The sequence below is a fragment of the Solanum stenotomum genome, chromosome 8 (genome assembly GCF_019186545.1).
Source record: "Solanum stenotomum isolate F172 chromosome 8, ASM1918654v1, whole genome shotgun sequence".
Lineage (NCBI taxonomy): Eukaryota > Viridiplantae > Streptophyta > Magnoliopsida > Solanales > Solanaceae > Solanum > Solanum stenotomum.
In genome coordinates, this window is record NC_064289.1 from 7,745,781 (window position 1) to 7,763,064 (window position 17,284).

At 35.5% G+C, this 17,284-nt stretch overlaps 1 protein-coding gene across 1 annotated transcript; it reads right to left on the reverse strand.

Annotated features, from left to right (window-relative positions):
- Positions 1-525: 525 nt before the first annotated feature.
- On the reverse strand, positions 526-14,321 carry LOC125872137 (uncharacterized). Its single transcript, XM_049552815.1, has 9 exons — positions 14,139-14,321; positions 8,611-8,974; positions 6,135-8,530; positions 5,903-6,048; positions 3,779-5,701; positions 3,573-3,621; positions 3,242-3,489; positions 3,045-3,152; positions 526-1,364 (listed from the first exon to the last, which is right to left on the reverse strand). Exons 2-9 carry the CDS (start codon positions 8,789-8,791, stop codon positions 1,178-1,180), a joined length of 5,238 nt encoding a protein of 1,745 aa, XP_049408772.1. The 5' UTR covers positions 8,792-8,974; positions 14,139-14,321; the 3' UTR covers positions 526-1,177.
- Positions 14,322-17,284: the final 2,963 nt, after the last annotated feature.

The window sequence follows — 17,284 nt, forward strand, 5'->3', positions numbered from 1 at the left end:
CAAATACTAGGTAAACGATAGCTACTAAATGATAATTATGATCCAAGCTATAGTTATTTATGAACTTTCCTCTTTTATAGATGAACTCTTCTACATCTACCGCTTTTGAAAAACAAATTATTTTGCCAAATAATCCGTATTACCATTGCTTTACCTCGTCTATGGGTTCTTTAACCCAACATAAAACGCATGCAAGTTTTTTTAAAAAATTATTCATTGCCTTCGTACATTCTTTGGCATCCACTATGACAATTGGCAAAGTTGGGGAACCCTATTCATTCATCCTTGGTTTATAGAGAGTAACCCTAGAAACTAAATATATTTGGTTTGCTCTATTCCTTTATCTCCCTATAAATCGTATGTTTGTAACTTCTGCTCATAGCATAGCCCAGGGATGTAATCTTACTTCTTGAAGGAAGCTACTTTAACTGCCAAAGGCCAAAGGAGCAGGGCAACTCAAGTTAGACGAGAGGCAGGGTTGTAGTTTCAAAGAGGCTCGACCAGCCCCATACCAAAACAAGTTGCAAAAATCTGCACAGCAGTTGCACATTAAGAACCACACAAGGGAAATTATGAAATATCATGCTGCTTAAAAGCACCTTTTTCAACTAAATTATGTTCTGAACAATCTGGACAGTTTGGCCTGTTTCCAGTTGTTAACTCTAAAAACTAACTACAAATGGTTGATGATCCACCAACTGAAAATTAGCCTTCATCAAAAAATAAAAGGCACCAACAGAATCAATTATGAGCCTGGGCATCTCTTATACATAATGATGGCCAATACAAATACCCCAAACCTGGCTAAAGCAATTATAATAGCTTCCACAATTTGCAACAACAGGTTTGACCAACTGTAAATCAACAGCTTAGAAGCACAGAGTATGTATTCTCCCCACTTCTGGCAAAAAATGATGGGGCACCCTAGTCTCTCCCCCCTCACTAAGTTTGAAGAGATGTACATGTATATTTTCTTGATAATGACATAAATGGCCTACATGCAAAAGATTGGACAGCTACATTCCATCTGAGATGACAATTGAGTATGTTCGGCAATACTGATTGTATGGTTTCTATTTTCTTCTTGCTAGCACTAGTACATGACTAGGACAAAAATGTCTACTGGAAGTTGAGGTAATTGATGACAGAGCACAGAAAAGATTCAATTCATTTGTGATTATAGAGCAAGACAGTGCACTCCAATAGGCAGATCTTTTGGTATTGGAAGCGCTGTGACGTATCTCTGAGGAATACCATCATATTGCCCCCGACCAAGAAACCTAGCATACCGATTAATAACGCCGAACTTCTCCTGGTCTTGCCCATCCACTGTCACATCTAATACTGATGCTCTCTTGTCCAGTCTGATCAGAGAAGGAACAAATTAGAAAGCAAACAGAACTAATCATGCAGAATTAACATACCTTTTTCAGGTAAAACAGGAAGCTAGTAAACCAGACAATATTAATATAATATAATCGGAAGTGTAAAACTGAAACATCAAAAGATAAAACGAATGTCCAAGAACTAATAGCAAGTCAAATGACAGTAGACATTTAAGACTTGAGAAGTGTGGATTTCCTAATAAAAAGTCCAGGTTTATACGGAGCCAACCAACAAGTACAGTAAGCACTTTGCCCTCATTTTCTAATGGAGTGGAAGATCATGGTTAAAGACCTATCATCAGCTGTATATATTTTTAGATGTGCTAAATCAGAAGCAAAAGCCATCACAGTTCAAAGTAAACCCTTGAATTTCTGAAATTGTTCTTTGTAAATCTTAGATTTGCATATGCATCATTAAAATTTAGCACTAAATGTAGTTTCTACATAATTAACAAATTCAGCTTTATTTAGCAACTAGTTTCAGTATACATGTATTGCATGTGTGTATTGCGTCAACTAAAAAGATTGTATATAAGAAAAGTGAATTATGTAAAAATAGAAAATGACACTAAATAGATGCAACTTCATTAATTGAGAAAGAAATGTTAAATATATTAGTTAGATCAATAAAGGAGAAGAAATCATGACATACAGAACCTCCAACATATTATGCAAGAACTAATAGGACGAAATTCTAAAATAAAATATTGACAAAGAACATAAATTCGAACAACACAAACATTTGACCCCAATATGGATCAACCTATAGCTTCTTCCTTCACGTCTCATAAGAATGTTATAATCCAATATCAATATCAATATACATATTAGGGTTATAATTAAATTACTATTTTATCAAGTGTGAAATCAAATTTTAAAGGGTGAAAAAGATGAACAACATTGTGTTATGGGCCTTCGTGCTTTTTAATATACGCGCTTTGCGCATGAACCCTATATTAATGAATATATAATTTTGAAAAAACTCATAAATATATTGAACTATGTATTTGTGCTATAAAATAAGACTTAATTAAATGAAAAAGTTTATGTTCCTTAAAAATGATGAATGTTATCCCATTTAGGTAGTCAATTTAGCTTAAGTATCCAAATCAATGAATGCACAATTTCTTTAAAGTTACATTAGTATCACTATTAAACAATGTATTTGACTTAAAAACAAAAATTTTAAATTTAGATCAATGAAATTCGGAAAAAAAAAAAGTTAAAGAAAAAAGTGTAAGTTTCCCAAAAATAATGAATTATATTCCAATTTAGGTAGCTCAATGAAAAAAATTATGGCATCAGTTAATAAATAACATTAACCAACAGCTCACCTTGCATCATGACATATAATTTGTAGAATTAGCATGCGCACCCACATGGACATTGGCTCATTTCAAGTATCGTCTTCACTGATTTAAAATATTATTTACCATTGCATCTCATAAACTTTGCTCTTTTGCAAAATTAGTTATTACTTGTTTGTTTGCCCCCTCTAATAATTATTTTCTCTAATACAAAACAATACAATAGGTAACAACCATTCAAACAAGCTGTAAAGAAACTCCTCTGCTATAGCCGTGCGCAGTCAACAATTTTCAGCAAAATGTTGTTACTGGAGCAAAATATAGAAACCGAAACTGAAACATCAAGCATTACCTCATAAAATCGCTTTCCAATCTCCTCGCTCTTCCCTGTAACTCTTCTAGAGTTTTGGCAAAATCATGTTTATTAATCCTCTGAGAAGTAATGCACTCTTCGGGAAGCCTACAAATTGCACTAAATGTATCATTAGGATCAGAAGAACAAAAAACAATAGACATAGTTGAATAATCTCATGCAACTAGAGAACTCACTGTTCTTTGTCATCCCAAGGCATATTACGATCATCATTTGAGCAAGAAAGCATGCTGCATGCATCCCCCAATGCCAATCTAGAGATGGAGTAACCCACACTCTCATACTCTGAATTAGCTTCTGCAGAAAGAATTGCTGCAGGGGGAGAGGGGAGTAGTTGCTGCATAAGCTGAGTGGTCAATATAGCTCTTCTTTTAGCTTTAACCCCTGGTGCCCCTTCCTCATTAAAATCAATGCCTTCTTTAACCTAAGAATTGAAAAATACAGGCTATTAAAAGTAAGGCAACCAATTTCGAAATCAGGAGGATTATAGTAGTCAGTTCATTATACCTTTTCAGTAAGCCTATTAGCAGCTCTAGCCCACTCTCTTTCTGCCAGGCTGCAAAGCGAAAGTTAAAACACATTAGCATGAATGTTGAACTAATACAACAACCCAAATGAAGACAATAAGGGACTAAAAGTAGGTGTAGAGCAGCAACTAACTAGCATAAAAGCACGAGAGTTTATTAAAAGAAGTTGTTATGCATAATACAAACCTGATTGTCTGACTGCTCCGTGAATCTGCTAAAACTTCTTTATGCCAAGGAGTATTTTCAGATGTAGCACGTTTCCGCTTCATGGGTTTCGAAATTAGGTGCTGATGATCAACATTCACTGGCAATGTCGGAGAAGAAAAATGGTCAATTGCAGCAGAGCTGGGGACAGAATTAGGTTCAATATTACCAATTGTACTTCTATCAGAAGTTGCAGGCACTATTTGCAGCATAGAATTAAGTGCATGCAAACTACTGGAAGACTTCCCAATAGTCAAAGGTTGTTCCACTGTCTTCATTGCAGCAGCTCTACGAGCATCATACATATGTAACATCTGCCCATTTTTTAAGGTTCTGCACTGACTGAACCAGGAAGGTTCCAACTGAGAACCATTTTGTGTTTGTTCAAGCGTAACGGAATTTGTATTATTGCTGTGACTGCTGCTCTGAGAATCCACCTGATGAAGTGCAAGTACATCATGAGGAGACATTTTCCTCCCTTGTTGAGATGAAATGCTTCTTTGCAAATCCTCTGGCACAGAGAATCCCAACATTTCAGTGTCCCCAGAAGAAACTTGTGGAGCACCTGTACTGCTGTCTGCTACTTTCATTCTTTTGAAGTCCCTATTGGTTGGATCGACCTCCACATGTTTGATGGCCTGCACTTGGTTTAATAGGGAATAGTTCTGATTAGAAAGGTTGGGCTTCAAAGTTCGGCCAAAGGCTTCAATATCTCTTTGCATAGATGCAGCATTTGCAGGAGATCCTCCCAAGATATACTTGATAAAAGGTTCTCTACCCTGTGAATCATTCATCTTCTGGATGTGGTCAACATTTCTCACTGATATTTGCTGAGAATGACTTTCCTTTGCTCGCTGTTCTTCCCCTTCAAAAGAAACCAGGGAATCCACTGAGCTAGTACCAATCTGGGATGCAAAATTACCTCTATTCAAGTATTGATCACTTTGCCTCCCAGGAGCAGAGAATGATGACTCCACAATATTCAATTGATGTGATTGGGAAATATGAGAAGGATCCTTGCCATACTGAGAGCCAAAAGGTTGTTGAGGTGGTGGATAAGTACCCCACATACCGGATGACATTTTTGAATACGTACCCTGCTGACCGATGCCAGACACTAATGCCTGAGAAACTGATACTGGCTCTTGGGATGTAACTTGATTGGTAAAGATACTTTCCACTGTACGATTGGTGTTGCTTAATTGAGACTTGCCTGCGGAGAGGATAGGCTTATCTTGTAACTTGTCAGCCCCAGCCAGCAAGGAAGCCTCCACAGACTGACCATTTGCAGATCCTCTGCAAGAGTCACCTTTCTCTGTATGAGAAGAAGCATGCTTATCAAAGGATACACTCAAGGATTGATTTGTTGGGAGTTGTGCAGTAGTCCTAGCCACATTTGGAATTTTAAGCTGACCTCCCCTATAGGGAAAACCAGAATGAGAATCAAATGCTGGAGAAAGGTTTCCGGGCATTGCATACATAGAAGTTACATTATTGGTACTTCCTGCAATACCAAATCCTATATTCTTCAATCCTTCCTGGGATGGATCAGAAGGTGAAAGTAAGGATTGAGCCTGATGAGGGGGGTGCATTGGTCCTTGATTCTTCTCACCAGTGTCAACAGCAGCATGACTTGAGTGTGAAGAGCTAAAAGCTTGGATCGGGCGCTGAGATGTCAAAGAATGGTTTCGGACTGATGCACGTCGGGATGGAGGGCCAAGTTGTAGACCATAGCCTTGAGAGGAAGCAGACTGACTCCTCAGGTGATGACCAACAGACTCATCAGAATCCTCTGCTGCTTCAGGCATCTTAGATGTTGCTTTTTTTTCAGAATGACCTAACTCTGCCACGGAACCATACTCTCTCGACTGGTCCACCTTCTGAATAAGCTGTAGCATGTTTGGACTGCAAGAATAGAAACAGTTTAAACATTGAAGCCAGAAAAAGAAGGCACCACAAAGTAGTTTATACAGCTCAACTTGACCGTCAACAAGGTTTTAAGATACATGTAAAGATACGTGCAAAAGAACATCTAAATCGTACAGGATCTATTAAAATATACCCATAACCATTGCTAATAGTTCTGAGAATCAGGAAATTAACTACCTAGATTCCGCAGCTTTATTAGGTGAATGTAAGTCAAGAGCTCTGTTGAACGGCCCAGGAATATTAGATCCACCACCAGGAAACTTGCTTTGACAATGCACCTCACTAGAGCCTTTGTTGTCCATCAAAACATCAGACAATTGCCCCTGTAGATCAAAGAACATTAGCCTATAATTGTTGATAAAGGATATATAGAACTGAGGGCTCTTCAAAAATATACTACGTATATCACCTTCTCCAGTTCTGCCAGACTGTGAGGAACCTGACCAAAAACTTTTGATTGGCCATGCTGGGGATTGTGCTGCACTATAGACTGAGAATGAGTAGATTGCTCCATGCTGCGAGAAGGATCAGCATCCTCATCCAAGTTTCCCAAGGGATGATACTGAAACTTTGGAGGCCAAGAATTTTTCCGACCGCCCTGATTAGACAACTTCTGTTTCCCCATGAGATGACACCTTGAATCACTGGCATCTGATAAAGCATTTTCCCTAACCCCACCAGCGAAAGAATGGGGATGTAGGTTAGAGTGAGAGCTGTCATTTGAATTATCCTTCTTATCACTATTCTCCAACTCATGCACTGTGAACTCTTTACCATCAACGCAAGGGGATGAGCACTTCATCGTACTTGAGTTTGGAGCTGTGGCAGAGTGATACGAGCTAAAAACCTCTGAATACCCCCGTGGACTAGCCATAGATGATCCCGCATGCTCCATATCAACTGCAGAATTACTGCGTGAACTAGATTTCAATGTCACACCACCATGAAAGACTTTCTCTTGGATGCATTTCTTCTGATTGTTGTCCTGCAAACGTTTTGATGAGTCCTCACTCAAAACACTAAAAGCTGCATCTCCAGAGGTTACTGCTGACCCAAGAACACCCCAACTAGCTGATTTCATCCATGGTTGTCTAGCTCCACCAAGCTCAGGTGTCAAGGACCTAGAACCCCTTCTAGAAATCATTTCTGTATCAAGAGGATATGAAGTATTGCTAAATATCTGGCCTGATTCAGCAACTGACGTCTGCAGTGGACCGAAATCTGACCACTTGCTTCCTCCATGTGATGACTCGACAGGTCTTTGAGAATTTGCTTGCAGATTCTGACCTTGCTCATATGGAAACCTGTGCCCCTGGACGTTGTGGAAGCTGTTATTCATAATGATGCTATCAGATGGCCGAACAGAAAAAGAATTCAAGGATGGTGCTAGAGGCAACTTGTCAGCAGAAGATGATTTACGTCTCCCACTGTTATACATCAGATTCTGATTCCCTGAAGGAATTTCAGCACTGTGAAAATTCAAACCACTACATTCCTCCTGCAGACCTAAATCACTGCTCGAAGTTTCTGCAACAGCAGACTGCATAAGAGCACTCCAAGTACCACCTTGGATAGAAGGAGATCCAGTTAGCAATCCTGCACTGTCAAACAGATTAACACCTTCCTCATTCCTATTAGGGCTCTTGGAAAAGGAACCCCATATACTGCTGTTTGAACCAAACAGAATTCTTTCTTCTGTAGGATCTAAACCAACTTCATTCTGTGGTGAAGAAGCTTGCGTCGCAACTTTCTCCTGTGAGGTCTCTGCTTGAATGGTTACATCCAGTCTGCTGCAGAAATCCTGGAGAGCTGAACCTTTTTGCACATTATTTGCTTGCTGAAGGTTCTCAGTATTTACTGCATTAGATAGAGCTTGACTTACGGTGTGACCAAAAAAGCTTTCACCTTGCAAACTCACTCTATGAATGGAAGTCCCATCCTGCCCACTGACTTGACCTGACAATTCAGTGCATTCATTGACCGGAAATGAACCAGTAAAGGTTGGCATTGGCTGTACTGTAGGCTTCTTTGTTCCCACCAGTGGAAGTTGGCTCAGGCTTCCTCTTGAATTGGCAACAGGAATTCCATATAGAGACTGATCAATGTTTTGAGGAATCAAACCCATCAAATGTTGTGCTTGTTCATAATTGGTGGGATTGAATCCATTTGCGGATCCTTGAAGGACTGGAGAACCATGTTGCAACCAATTATTGTTGCCAAGCTCAGTTGCCAGTGCAAAATTTACTGCACCGGAATAATTGGTGCCATTAATAGAAGCAGGAGAATGGTTACTAGATGCCACCTTAGGAACAGGGGGAACCTGATTCAATAGATTTTGTGGACCGGCATCTAGTTGCTGTTGCCTCTGAAGTTCTTGCATCTTCATGAACATGGCTTGCTGTTGTAGTTGCTGCATTTCGTTTAGCCTAGACTGTTGTCGTTGCAAAGATTGCAGCATGTTCGATTGCTGACCGTTCATTTGCTGACCACCAAAAAGATCCAAACTAACAGGACTCCCAGAAGGTTCTGACCTAACTAGTCCTCTTGCCTGCTGCTCAAGACCCGCCCCTCGCTGCAATTCATGAAAAAATGAGCCCCCTGAGGCTAGATTACATTGATTAGAACCTGTATTCACAGCCGAAAAACTTGATTCATCCTGCCTTGTCTGGTAGTACTGATTACCATACATGATTCCGTTCGAGTTTGGCTGCTGACCTCTAGCAAACTCAGCCCATTGAGTTGATTGTGCAGAATCCAAGCCACGCTGCCCATTAAATGGATAACTGCTATGTCCTCTAGTAGTATCTGCAAACAAAGGAAAATAAGAAAATTGTCCAACAAGCTACTTGGCTACCAAATAAAGTTTAAACAGCATATCAAATTACCAGAGATCTGTAAGTTGTACGCATTGGAACTCAGTCCACCTGTCTGCCTCTGGCTTCCAACCCCCAAACTGTTACTTAGAGCTGGCAAATTCCCATCCACTACAGGGGAATGATGTTCTTGTGACATACTGTCTTGTGCAAAAAAGTTGTGAACCCTATCTTTGACTTCATTACCAGGCATAGATAATTTAAGTCCAAAACCTTTGATTGTTAAATGTCGCTATGCAATTACTAACATAGCAAGATATCAATAAAACAAACTTTTTTGCTATCTGGCGTTGCAATTAAAATCCAGAACTTAAACATGGGGACTACTATTCTTGGAAGCTAAGAATCAGCTGCCTTCTCAAACAACTGCAAACACCTGCAAGACATTCATCCAAGTTCAGCTAGGTGAAAGAAGAGACGTTTTCTGTTAAGCGGCAATAGATATTACCCTGAGATGACAAAGAAGAGGTATACTACTTGAAGATTCACACCTAGTTTGATGGAACTATTTCAATACACAACTAAAAGTTATATAAACATTGAGGTACAGAGAATCCGTGGAATACATAATCAATGACTAAACATGTTGATTATCAATGACATTCAAGCTCTCACTTTTTCCTCAGTCAATAATCACATCAGAGAGCCTGTAGTGGACCAAGTTGACATGACATAGAGAAAAGAAAGACCGGCAATGGCCATAAAGAATGAACAAAAGGGATCCGTGATAACGAGTGTTCGATAAAGTTGCCAAGACTTCGTGGCAATTCAAAATCTCATACCATATCAAAGATTGGTGCATACCACACTTGTTTCCACCAGTAAAAGGAGGGAGGAGGGGGGGGGGGGAGTACATGCAACAACTACACTGGATCTGCAAATTTTCTTTGGAATAAGTAACATCGGATTATTTTTTTTGATCAAGTAAAATTATTAGTATATTCATTCATAAGCATGGCCAAACTGGCCGTATACAAGGGGTATACCAAAAAGCAAAGACTCTACAAAACATTATTCTCTACAACTGACTATACAACTGGAAACTTTATGTTTTACACCAAAAGAAAATGAGGGATCTGGGACTACTCCTCAACTGAGAGAAACTCGACTGTACTCCTTCAAAAACTCTCCTATTTCTCTCTCTCCAAACAACCCACATTAAAGCAAGCAGAACCACATTCCAAGCCCTTAGTCTTCTCCTCCTTTTAGCGCTTTTGACTTAAGCAAGCCTTTCCTTTTTTGCCTATAATCACATATTTGGCCTCACTCATGCTTAATCTGCAAGATTTTCGCAATCACATATTTGCACTCAACTATAATCACATATTTGGCCTCACTCGTGCTTAATCTGCAAGAGTTTGAACATTATCCTAAGCCACCAAAATTTTCTTGCACCAAACTCTATTTGATAGTTCGTAATAATGTAAGGTAATCACAGCAGCCTTTTGCCACATTGCTAAATTAGTTGTGAAGGGGCAAAGTTTTCTCTTCTGTTGATAGATGGTCTAAATGCACATTACAATTGTTTCTATACAAAAAAAAAAAATGGAAGAATTGTCAGCAAGAGATCAACCTTGTTTTTTATCAGTAGATGTTATCCACCACTAATTAGTTAAATAAATTTACCACTAAAAGAGAGCCATGCTTGGCCTTTAGCCCCGACTATGTCTAAGGAATAACTCTGATCTTTGGACTCACAAAAAGGTATGTAATTAGGGGAATCAAAGCAGTGCTGACATGAGATCTCGGACAACTAATTATTTACAATAATAGATACTAAAAGTATATCTTGATTGCAGTGGAAAGGTAAAGCTTGTGGTTCATGAGGATCTTTTGAGAGCCTAACAGTATTTCAAAGGGGAGGGACCGCAAAAACAAATATTTTAAAAATGACAGGCCTTGCAGGGCTTAAGCAAGAAACATAGTACACACATCTTCGAGGTGAAACGCAAAATTTATAGAAAATACAGAATTACCTAAAATATATAAAATTCCTATTCATTACATCAAAACTGCAATCAACGTTACAAATTTCATCATCAAATATCCAATAATGACAATATTAATTCCAACATCTCACACTGAACATTGTTAAAATGTAATTGCAACGAAACATAGATCACTCCTTGTTTACCAAGCACACATTGTCTAACCAAATCCAATTCTCTCTTGATACATTCCTTAAATAATCCAAATAAAGTTGATTTATAGCTCCAATTACTCAGTCAATTTTGAATTCCTAGTTCTCAAAATTAACAGTGTGTTGGATTTGCCAGCAAAGATCAAGAAGATATTGGAGCAGCTAAGAAGAAACTTTATATGGGAGGGCAACAAAGAGAAAACGACATTCCACCTAGTCAAATGGAGCAAATTCACTACAGACAGAAAAGATGGAGGACTGGGAATCAAGAACCTAAGGCAACACAACAGAAGCTTACACGACTAACTGATTGTGGAGGTTAAACCATGAAACTGAAGCTCTATGGAGGAATGTCATCTACACTAAGCATGGATCTGACATTATTGTAATACCCCGTAACTTAAAATACACGTGCCGTAAACGCCAACGAATCAGTGTGAAATCGGGAAAATAAAGTTGCAAATGGGTAATCATACAAGGAACACTTTTATTAAGTCACTTGAAGTATAAGCCTGAAGTTGGAGGCCAAAGGAAGCCTTGAAACAAAAGTTTAAGGTTTCATTACGTCAGAGTATTTCAAATAATCCTGTATATGGACAGACTTGGAACGAGTATATCTTCCAGTCTATTGAATGAAAATATGTTTACCGGATCAAAAAAAGAAATCCAATCTATAAGGAGATAGAAAGTCTACTACATGCCAAATTAAAGGTCTTCAAGTCTAGGTTCCAGCAAAACAAACCATTCATTAATCCGAGTTAGGGTTAAAAAGTTATGTGTTTTACCATGGACTAACGCAACACCCAAATGCATACGAGACATGGACCCCATCCAAGAGTGATTACAACTACAATAACATACCCAGAGAAATCCACAAGTGGGGTATGGGGAAGGTAAAGTGTACATAGACCTTACCACTACCTCGTGGAGGTAGAGAGGTTGTTCCCGAAAAACCCTCAACTCGAGTACAACAATCTGAGCAAGTATGAAAAGGAAAAATGACAGAGCAGAAAATATAGCAACTACTACGGAAACAGTAACAACAAAAAAATAATGCAATAATTGAAACAACATAAAATAGATGGTGGTAAAAAGCAAAAGCAAGACACTACAAGAATAAAGCTACTACTACGACAGACACCACTACGTCTAAACCCCTTCGGAAAGTAAGAGAACACTCCAATATCTATTAACCTTCTACCTAATCTGTGATCTCACTTTCTTATCTAAGGCCATATCCTCAATAAGTTGGAGTTGTATCATGTCATGTCTACTAACCTCCCCCCAAATTTTTTCAGCCTACCTCTACCTTTCCTCGCACCCGCTAGATCCAACCTCTCACACCTCCTAACTGGAGCATCAACGCATCTCCTCTTCACATGTCCAAACAATCTCAACCTCACTTCCCTCATTTTGTCCACCACTGAGGCCACTCCCACCTTTGCTCGAATATACTCATTCTTAATCTTATTGCTCCTAGTATGTCCACACATCCATCTCAACACCTCATCTCTATAATATGCACCTTCTAAACATTTTTGGTTCTTGTTGGTCTACACTCTATCCCATACAAAAGAGTCGGTCTAACCACCACTCTAAAGGACTAACCTTTAAGCTTAAGTGGTACCTTTTTGTCACACAAAACTCCGGAGGCAAGCCTCCACCTCAACCACGCCACACCAATACAATGTGTGACATCTTTGTCGATGTCCCCACTTCTTTAAACTATAGCCCTAAGATGCTTGAAATTATCTCTCTTAGGGATAGTTAGTGTGTCAAGCTTCACTTCCACATCTGAACTAGTTTCCCTTTATTAAAAGACTTCACAACAAACAAAACTGTCATTTACTATTTTCCCCAAAAAATCGTCATTTAATTATCATCCTAATATTTAGGACTTCGAAAATTATTTAAGTTTTAGATATTAAATCTTTGCTTATTTGTAATAGGTAAGAACTCCTAATATTCAGTACTTTAAAATTGACTAAAATTTTGCTTCTTAAATCTTACCATATTTGAACTATATTAAAAGTCCTAATAGTATGCATGACTTTAGAAATAATATTTTTACCTTATATAAATTTACTTAAATCATGGTAAACAAATTAATTAATTAATTAATTAAAAATATTAACGAAAGAGGTTAGTTAAAAGAACTGAATAAATATCCTAGGTTCCTGGTAGGATTCAGATTCAGTTTTCTTACTTTTTTGACAAGCTGTAAATATGGTTTTCAGTGCAATGGAGCTTCTTTAGTGCAGCAGATGCCTAATATGTGGGGAGGAAGCAAATCTATAAACCATCTTTAGATTCATTAAGGTAAGATAAGAACTTTGGCATATTTTCCTAAACTTACCAGATCTAATATGGGTAATGCCAAGAGACACCATACAATTACTACATTGATGGAATAGAGACATGAGAGGAACAAGAAGACATTGTGCTGTGGTTGAATATGATCCCAGCATGCATTTGGTGGTCTGTTTGGAAAGGAAGGAACAACAAATATTTTGAAGATAAAGCCAACTCATTCCAACAGATCATGTTTAACTGTATACTTTTGTTTTCTTTTTGGTGTGGAGAGGAATTTGTAAATGTAATAGAATCCATACTCTACCTCTTAGAATTCCTATAATTACCCATTAAAGGAATCACTCCTAGATCGCGGATACCTTCGTTGATGAAACGAATGGAATCTAGTTGATAATAAAGAGAAGTCCAGATCCCCCTATTCAATAGAGAGAACTAAAATCCATTGACAGGCTCCTCACTAAACTGATAAGAAACCATTTCCTCCAATATTTGACAAACACCAGTTCTCCTTCTGGAATAAAGCATTCAGATATATCCATCCGAACTAGGCTACTGACCCAACTCCTAATCCGTTTCTACACGTAAAATCATGTAATGATAATAAAAACTACCAATAATAGAAAACTTATGGTGTTTCCTATTAGAATGCAACAGGTTTAGATGGAAATAAAGCTAGACCTTTTAGTCCAACTTTGAGAAAAAATCGAAGTACAACAACTAGCACCTCAATCCCCAGCTAGTTGGGGCTTGGCTACCGGAATCTTCAATGTCCATTTCTCTCCATTTGGACCAGTTACATTCAACTAAAAAACTAACATGTTAATCGCCGAGCATGAGATGAGCACTCAGTTGTACAAAGGTATCATTTTTTTGACAATTCAAGTACCATCTGAAAGACTCCTGTGACATCTCCATAAAAATTACACAGATTGAACATACCATCAATGAAAAAAAATATAATTCAAGCTGTATGTACTCACTGTAAATAGCCTGAAAAACTATAATCCTGAATCCATAGCACATAGAGGGACCGGGACTAGGGTTTGTGATAACACACACAAACAGAATTTGAGAAGAAAACACTTACCAAAACACCAAAACTGCACCAATTGAACTTGGAATCGATCCTTCAACTGTACTGATTGTAGAGTTCTGAGTTGCCAGAAATGTCAATTTTGTGTCAAGAGGGAGGCTAGAGAGAGAAAGGAGTGAGAGAAGTTGAAGAGAGAGAAAAAGCAGTGAGAGAAAGTCTGTGCCTTTTCAATGAACTGTTGAGCGGTATTAGGTTCGGGTTGAAAATGAGCTCCTGACCCGAAGAACCCGGGTCTTGGTCCAATTATAGCAAGGTGTAAGTGGGGCCCGCTTGTGTTATTTATTTTCCTTTTCAGACAAATAATTCTAATGAAAGAATCTCAAAGAGATAATTCAAAGTAAAATTTGGTCTTAAATTCTCCCTCCAAAAAGAGTGTACACGTCATCCTAACTGAATATTAATTGTAGGGAAAAAGTTGACCACCTTTATTCCATGTTTAATAATTGGGTTATTATTTTCTTAATGAAAATATTAACATGTCTATATATATAATATATAATAATATAAGTAACTAATGAATAACAACAGATTTACTAATTAAATACCCTCAAGATGTATATTAGTGTGTTTTTTTGGAACATAAATAAAGTATATTAATTATTTATTGTTTTTTGAAAGTTCTTAAGAATATTTTTTAAATAGGAGAAATTTCTTATATTTATCATTTATCAATAGTTGACCACCTTTATTACAAGTTTAATAATTGGGTTATTATTTTTTAATGAAAATATTAACATGTCTATTTAATAATATAGGTAACTAATGAATAACGACATATTTACTAACCAGATACCCTCAAGAAGGTATATTAGTGTGTTTTTTTGGAACATAAATAAAGTATATTAATTATTTATTGTTATTTGAATGTTCTTAAAAATATTTTTAAACAGGAGAAATTCATTATATTTATCATTTATTAATAGTTGACCACCTTTATTCCATGTTTAATAATTGAGTTATTATTTTCTTAATGAAAATATTAACATGTCTATATAATATGTAACTAATGAATAACAACAGATTTACTAACCAAATACCCTCAAGATGTATATTAGTGTGTGTTTTTGGAACATAAATAAAGTATATTAATTATCTATTGTTATTTGAAAGTTCTTAAGAATATTTTTTAAATAGGAGAAATTTCTTATATTTACCATTTATTAATAGTTGACCACCTTTATTACAAGTTTAATAATTGAGCTATTATTTTCTTAGTGAAAATATTAACATGTCTACATAATATGTAACTAATGAATAACAATAGATTTACTAACCAAATACCCTCAAGAAGGTATATTAGTGTGTTTTTTTGGAACATAAATAAAGTATATTAATTATTTATTGTTATTTGAATGTTCTTAAAAATATTTTTAAATAGGAGAAATTCATTATATTTATCATTTATTAATAGTTGACCACCTTTATTCCATGTTTAACAATTGAGTTATTATTTTTTTAATGAAAATATTAACATGTCTACATAATATGTAACTAATGAATAACAATAGATTTACTAACCAAATACCCTCAAGAAGGTATATTAGTGTTTTTTTTTGGAACATAAATAAAGTATATTAATTATTTATTGTTATTTGAATGTTCTTAAAAATATTTTTAAATAGGAGAAATTCATTATATTTATCATTTATTAATAGTTGACCACCTTTATTCCATGTTTAACAATTGAGTTATTATTTTCTTAATGAAAATATTAACATGTCTACATAATATGTAACTAATGAATAACAACAGATTTACTAACAAAATATCCTCAAGAACGTATATTAGTGTGTTTTTTTGGAACATAAATAAAGTATATTAATTATTTATTGTTATTTGAAAGTTCTTAAAAATAATTTTTAAATAAGAGAAATTCCTTATGTTTATAATTTATTAATAGTTGATCACCTTTATTACAAGTTTAATAATTGGGTTATTATTTTTTAATGAAAATATTAACATGTCTATATAATATATGTAACTAATGAATAACAATAGATCTACTAACCAAATACCCTCAAGAATGTATATTAGTGTGTTTTTTTTAACATAAATAAAGTATAGTAATTATTTACTGTTACTTGAAAGTTCTTAAAAATATTTTTTTAAATAGTAGAAATTCCTTATATTTATCATTTAGTAATAATTGACCACCTTTATTACAAGTTTAATAATTGGGTTATTATTTTCTTACTGAAAATACTAATATGTGTATATATGTAACTAATGAGAAATTCCTTATATTTATCGTTCATTAATAGTTGACCACCTTTGTTACAAATTTAATAATTGGATTATTATTTCTTAATGAAAATATTATGTGTATATACGTAACTAATGAAAAATCCCTTATATTTATCATTTATTAATAGTTGGCCACCTTTATTACAAATTTAACAATTGGGTTGTTATTTTCTTAATGAAAATAGACACTTCTTTTTTTGTAACAAGAATAACAACACATTTACTAACCAAATACACTTGAGAATGTATATTAATGTGTTTTTTTGGAACATAAAAAAGTATATTAATTATTTATTGTTATTTATTTTTAAGGTATAAGAAATTTCTTATATTTATCATTCATTAATGGTTGACCACCTTCATTCCAAGTTTAATAATTGGGTTATTATTTTTTTAATGAAAATATTAACGTGTGTATATGTGTAACTCATAAATAACAACACATTTACTAACCAAATACACTTGAGAATGTATATTAATGTGTTTTTGTGGAACATAAATAAAATATATTAATTATTTATTGTTATTTGAAAGTTCTTAAATAGATTTGTAAAGTATGAGAAATTCTTTACATTTATCATTTATTAATAGTTGACCACCTTTATTTCAAGTTTAATAATTTGGTTATTATTTTCTTAATGAAAATATTAACACGATGTAACTAATGAATAACAACGCATTTTCTAACCAAATAGGCAAATACACTCGAGAATGTATATCAATGTGTTTTTTTGAACATAAATAAAGTATATTAATTATTTATTGTTATTTGAGCTCTTAAAAATACTTTTAAAGTATGAGAAATTCCTTATATTTATCATTATTTAATAGTCGATCACCTTTATTCCATGTTTAAATAGATGAGTTATTATTTTCTTAATGAAAATATTAACATG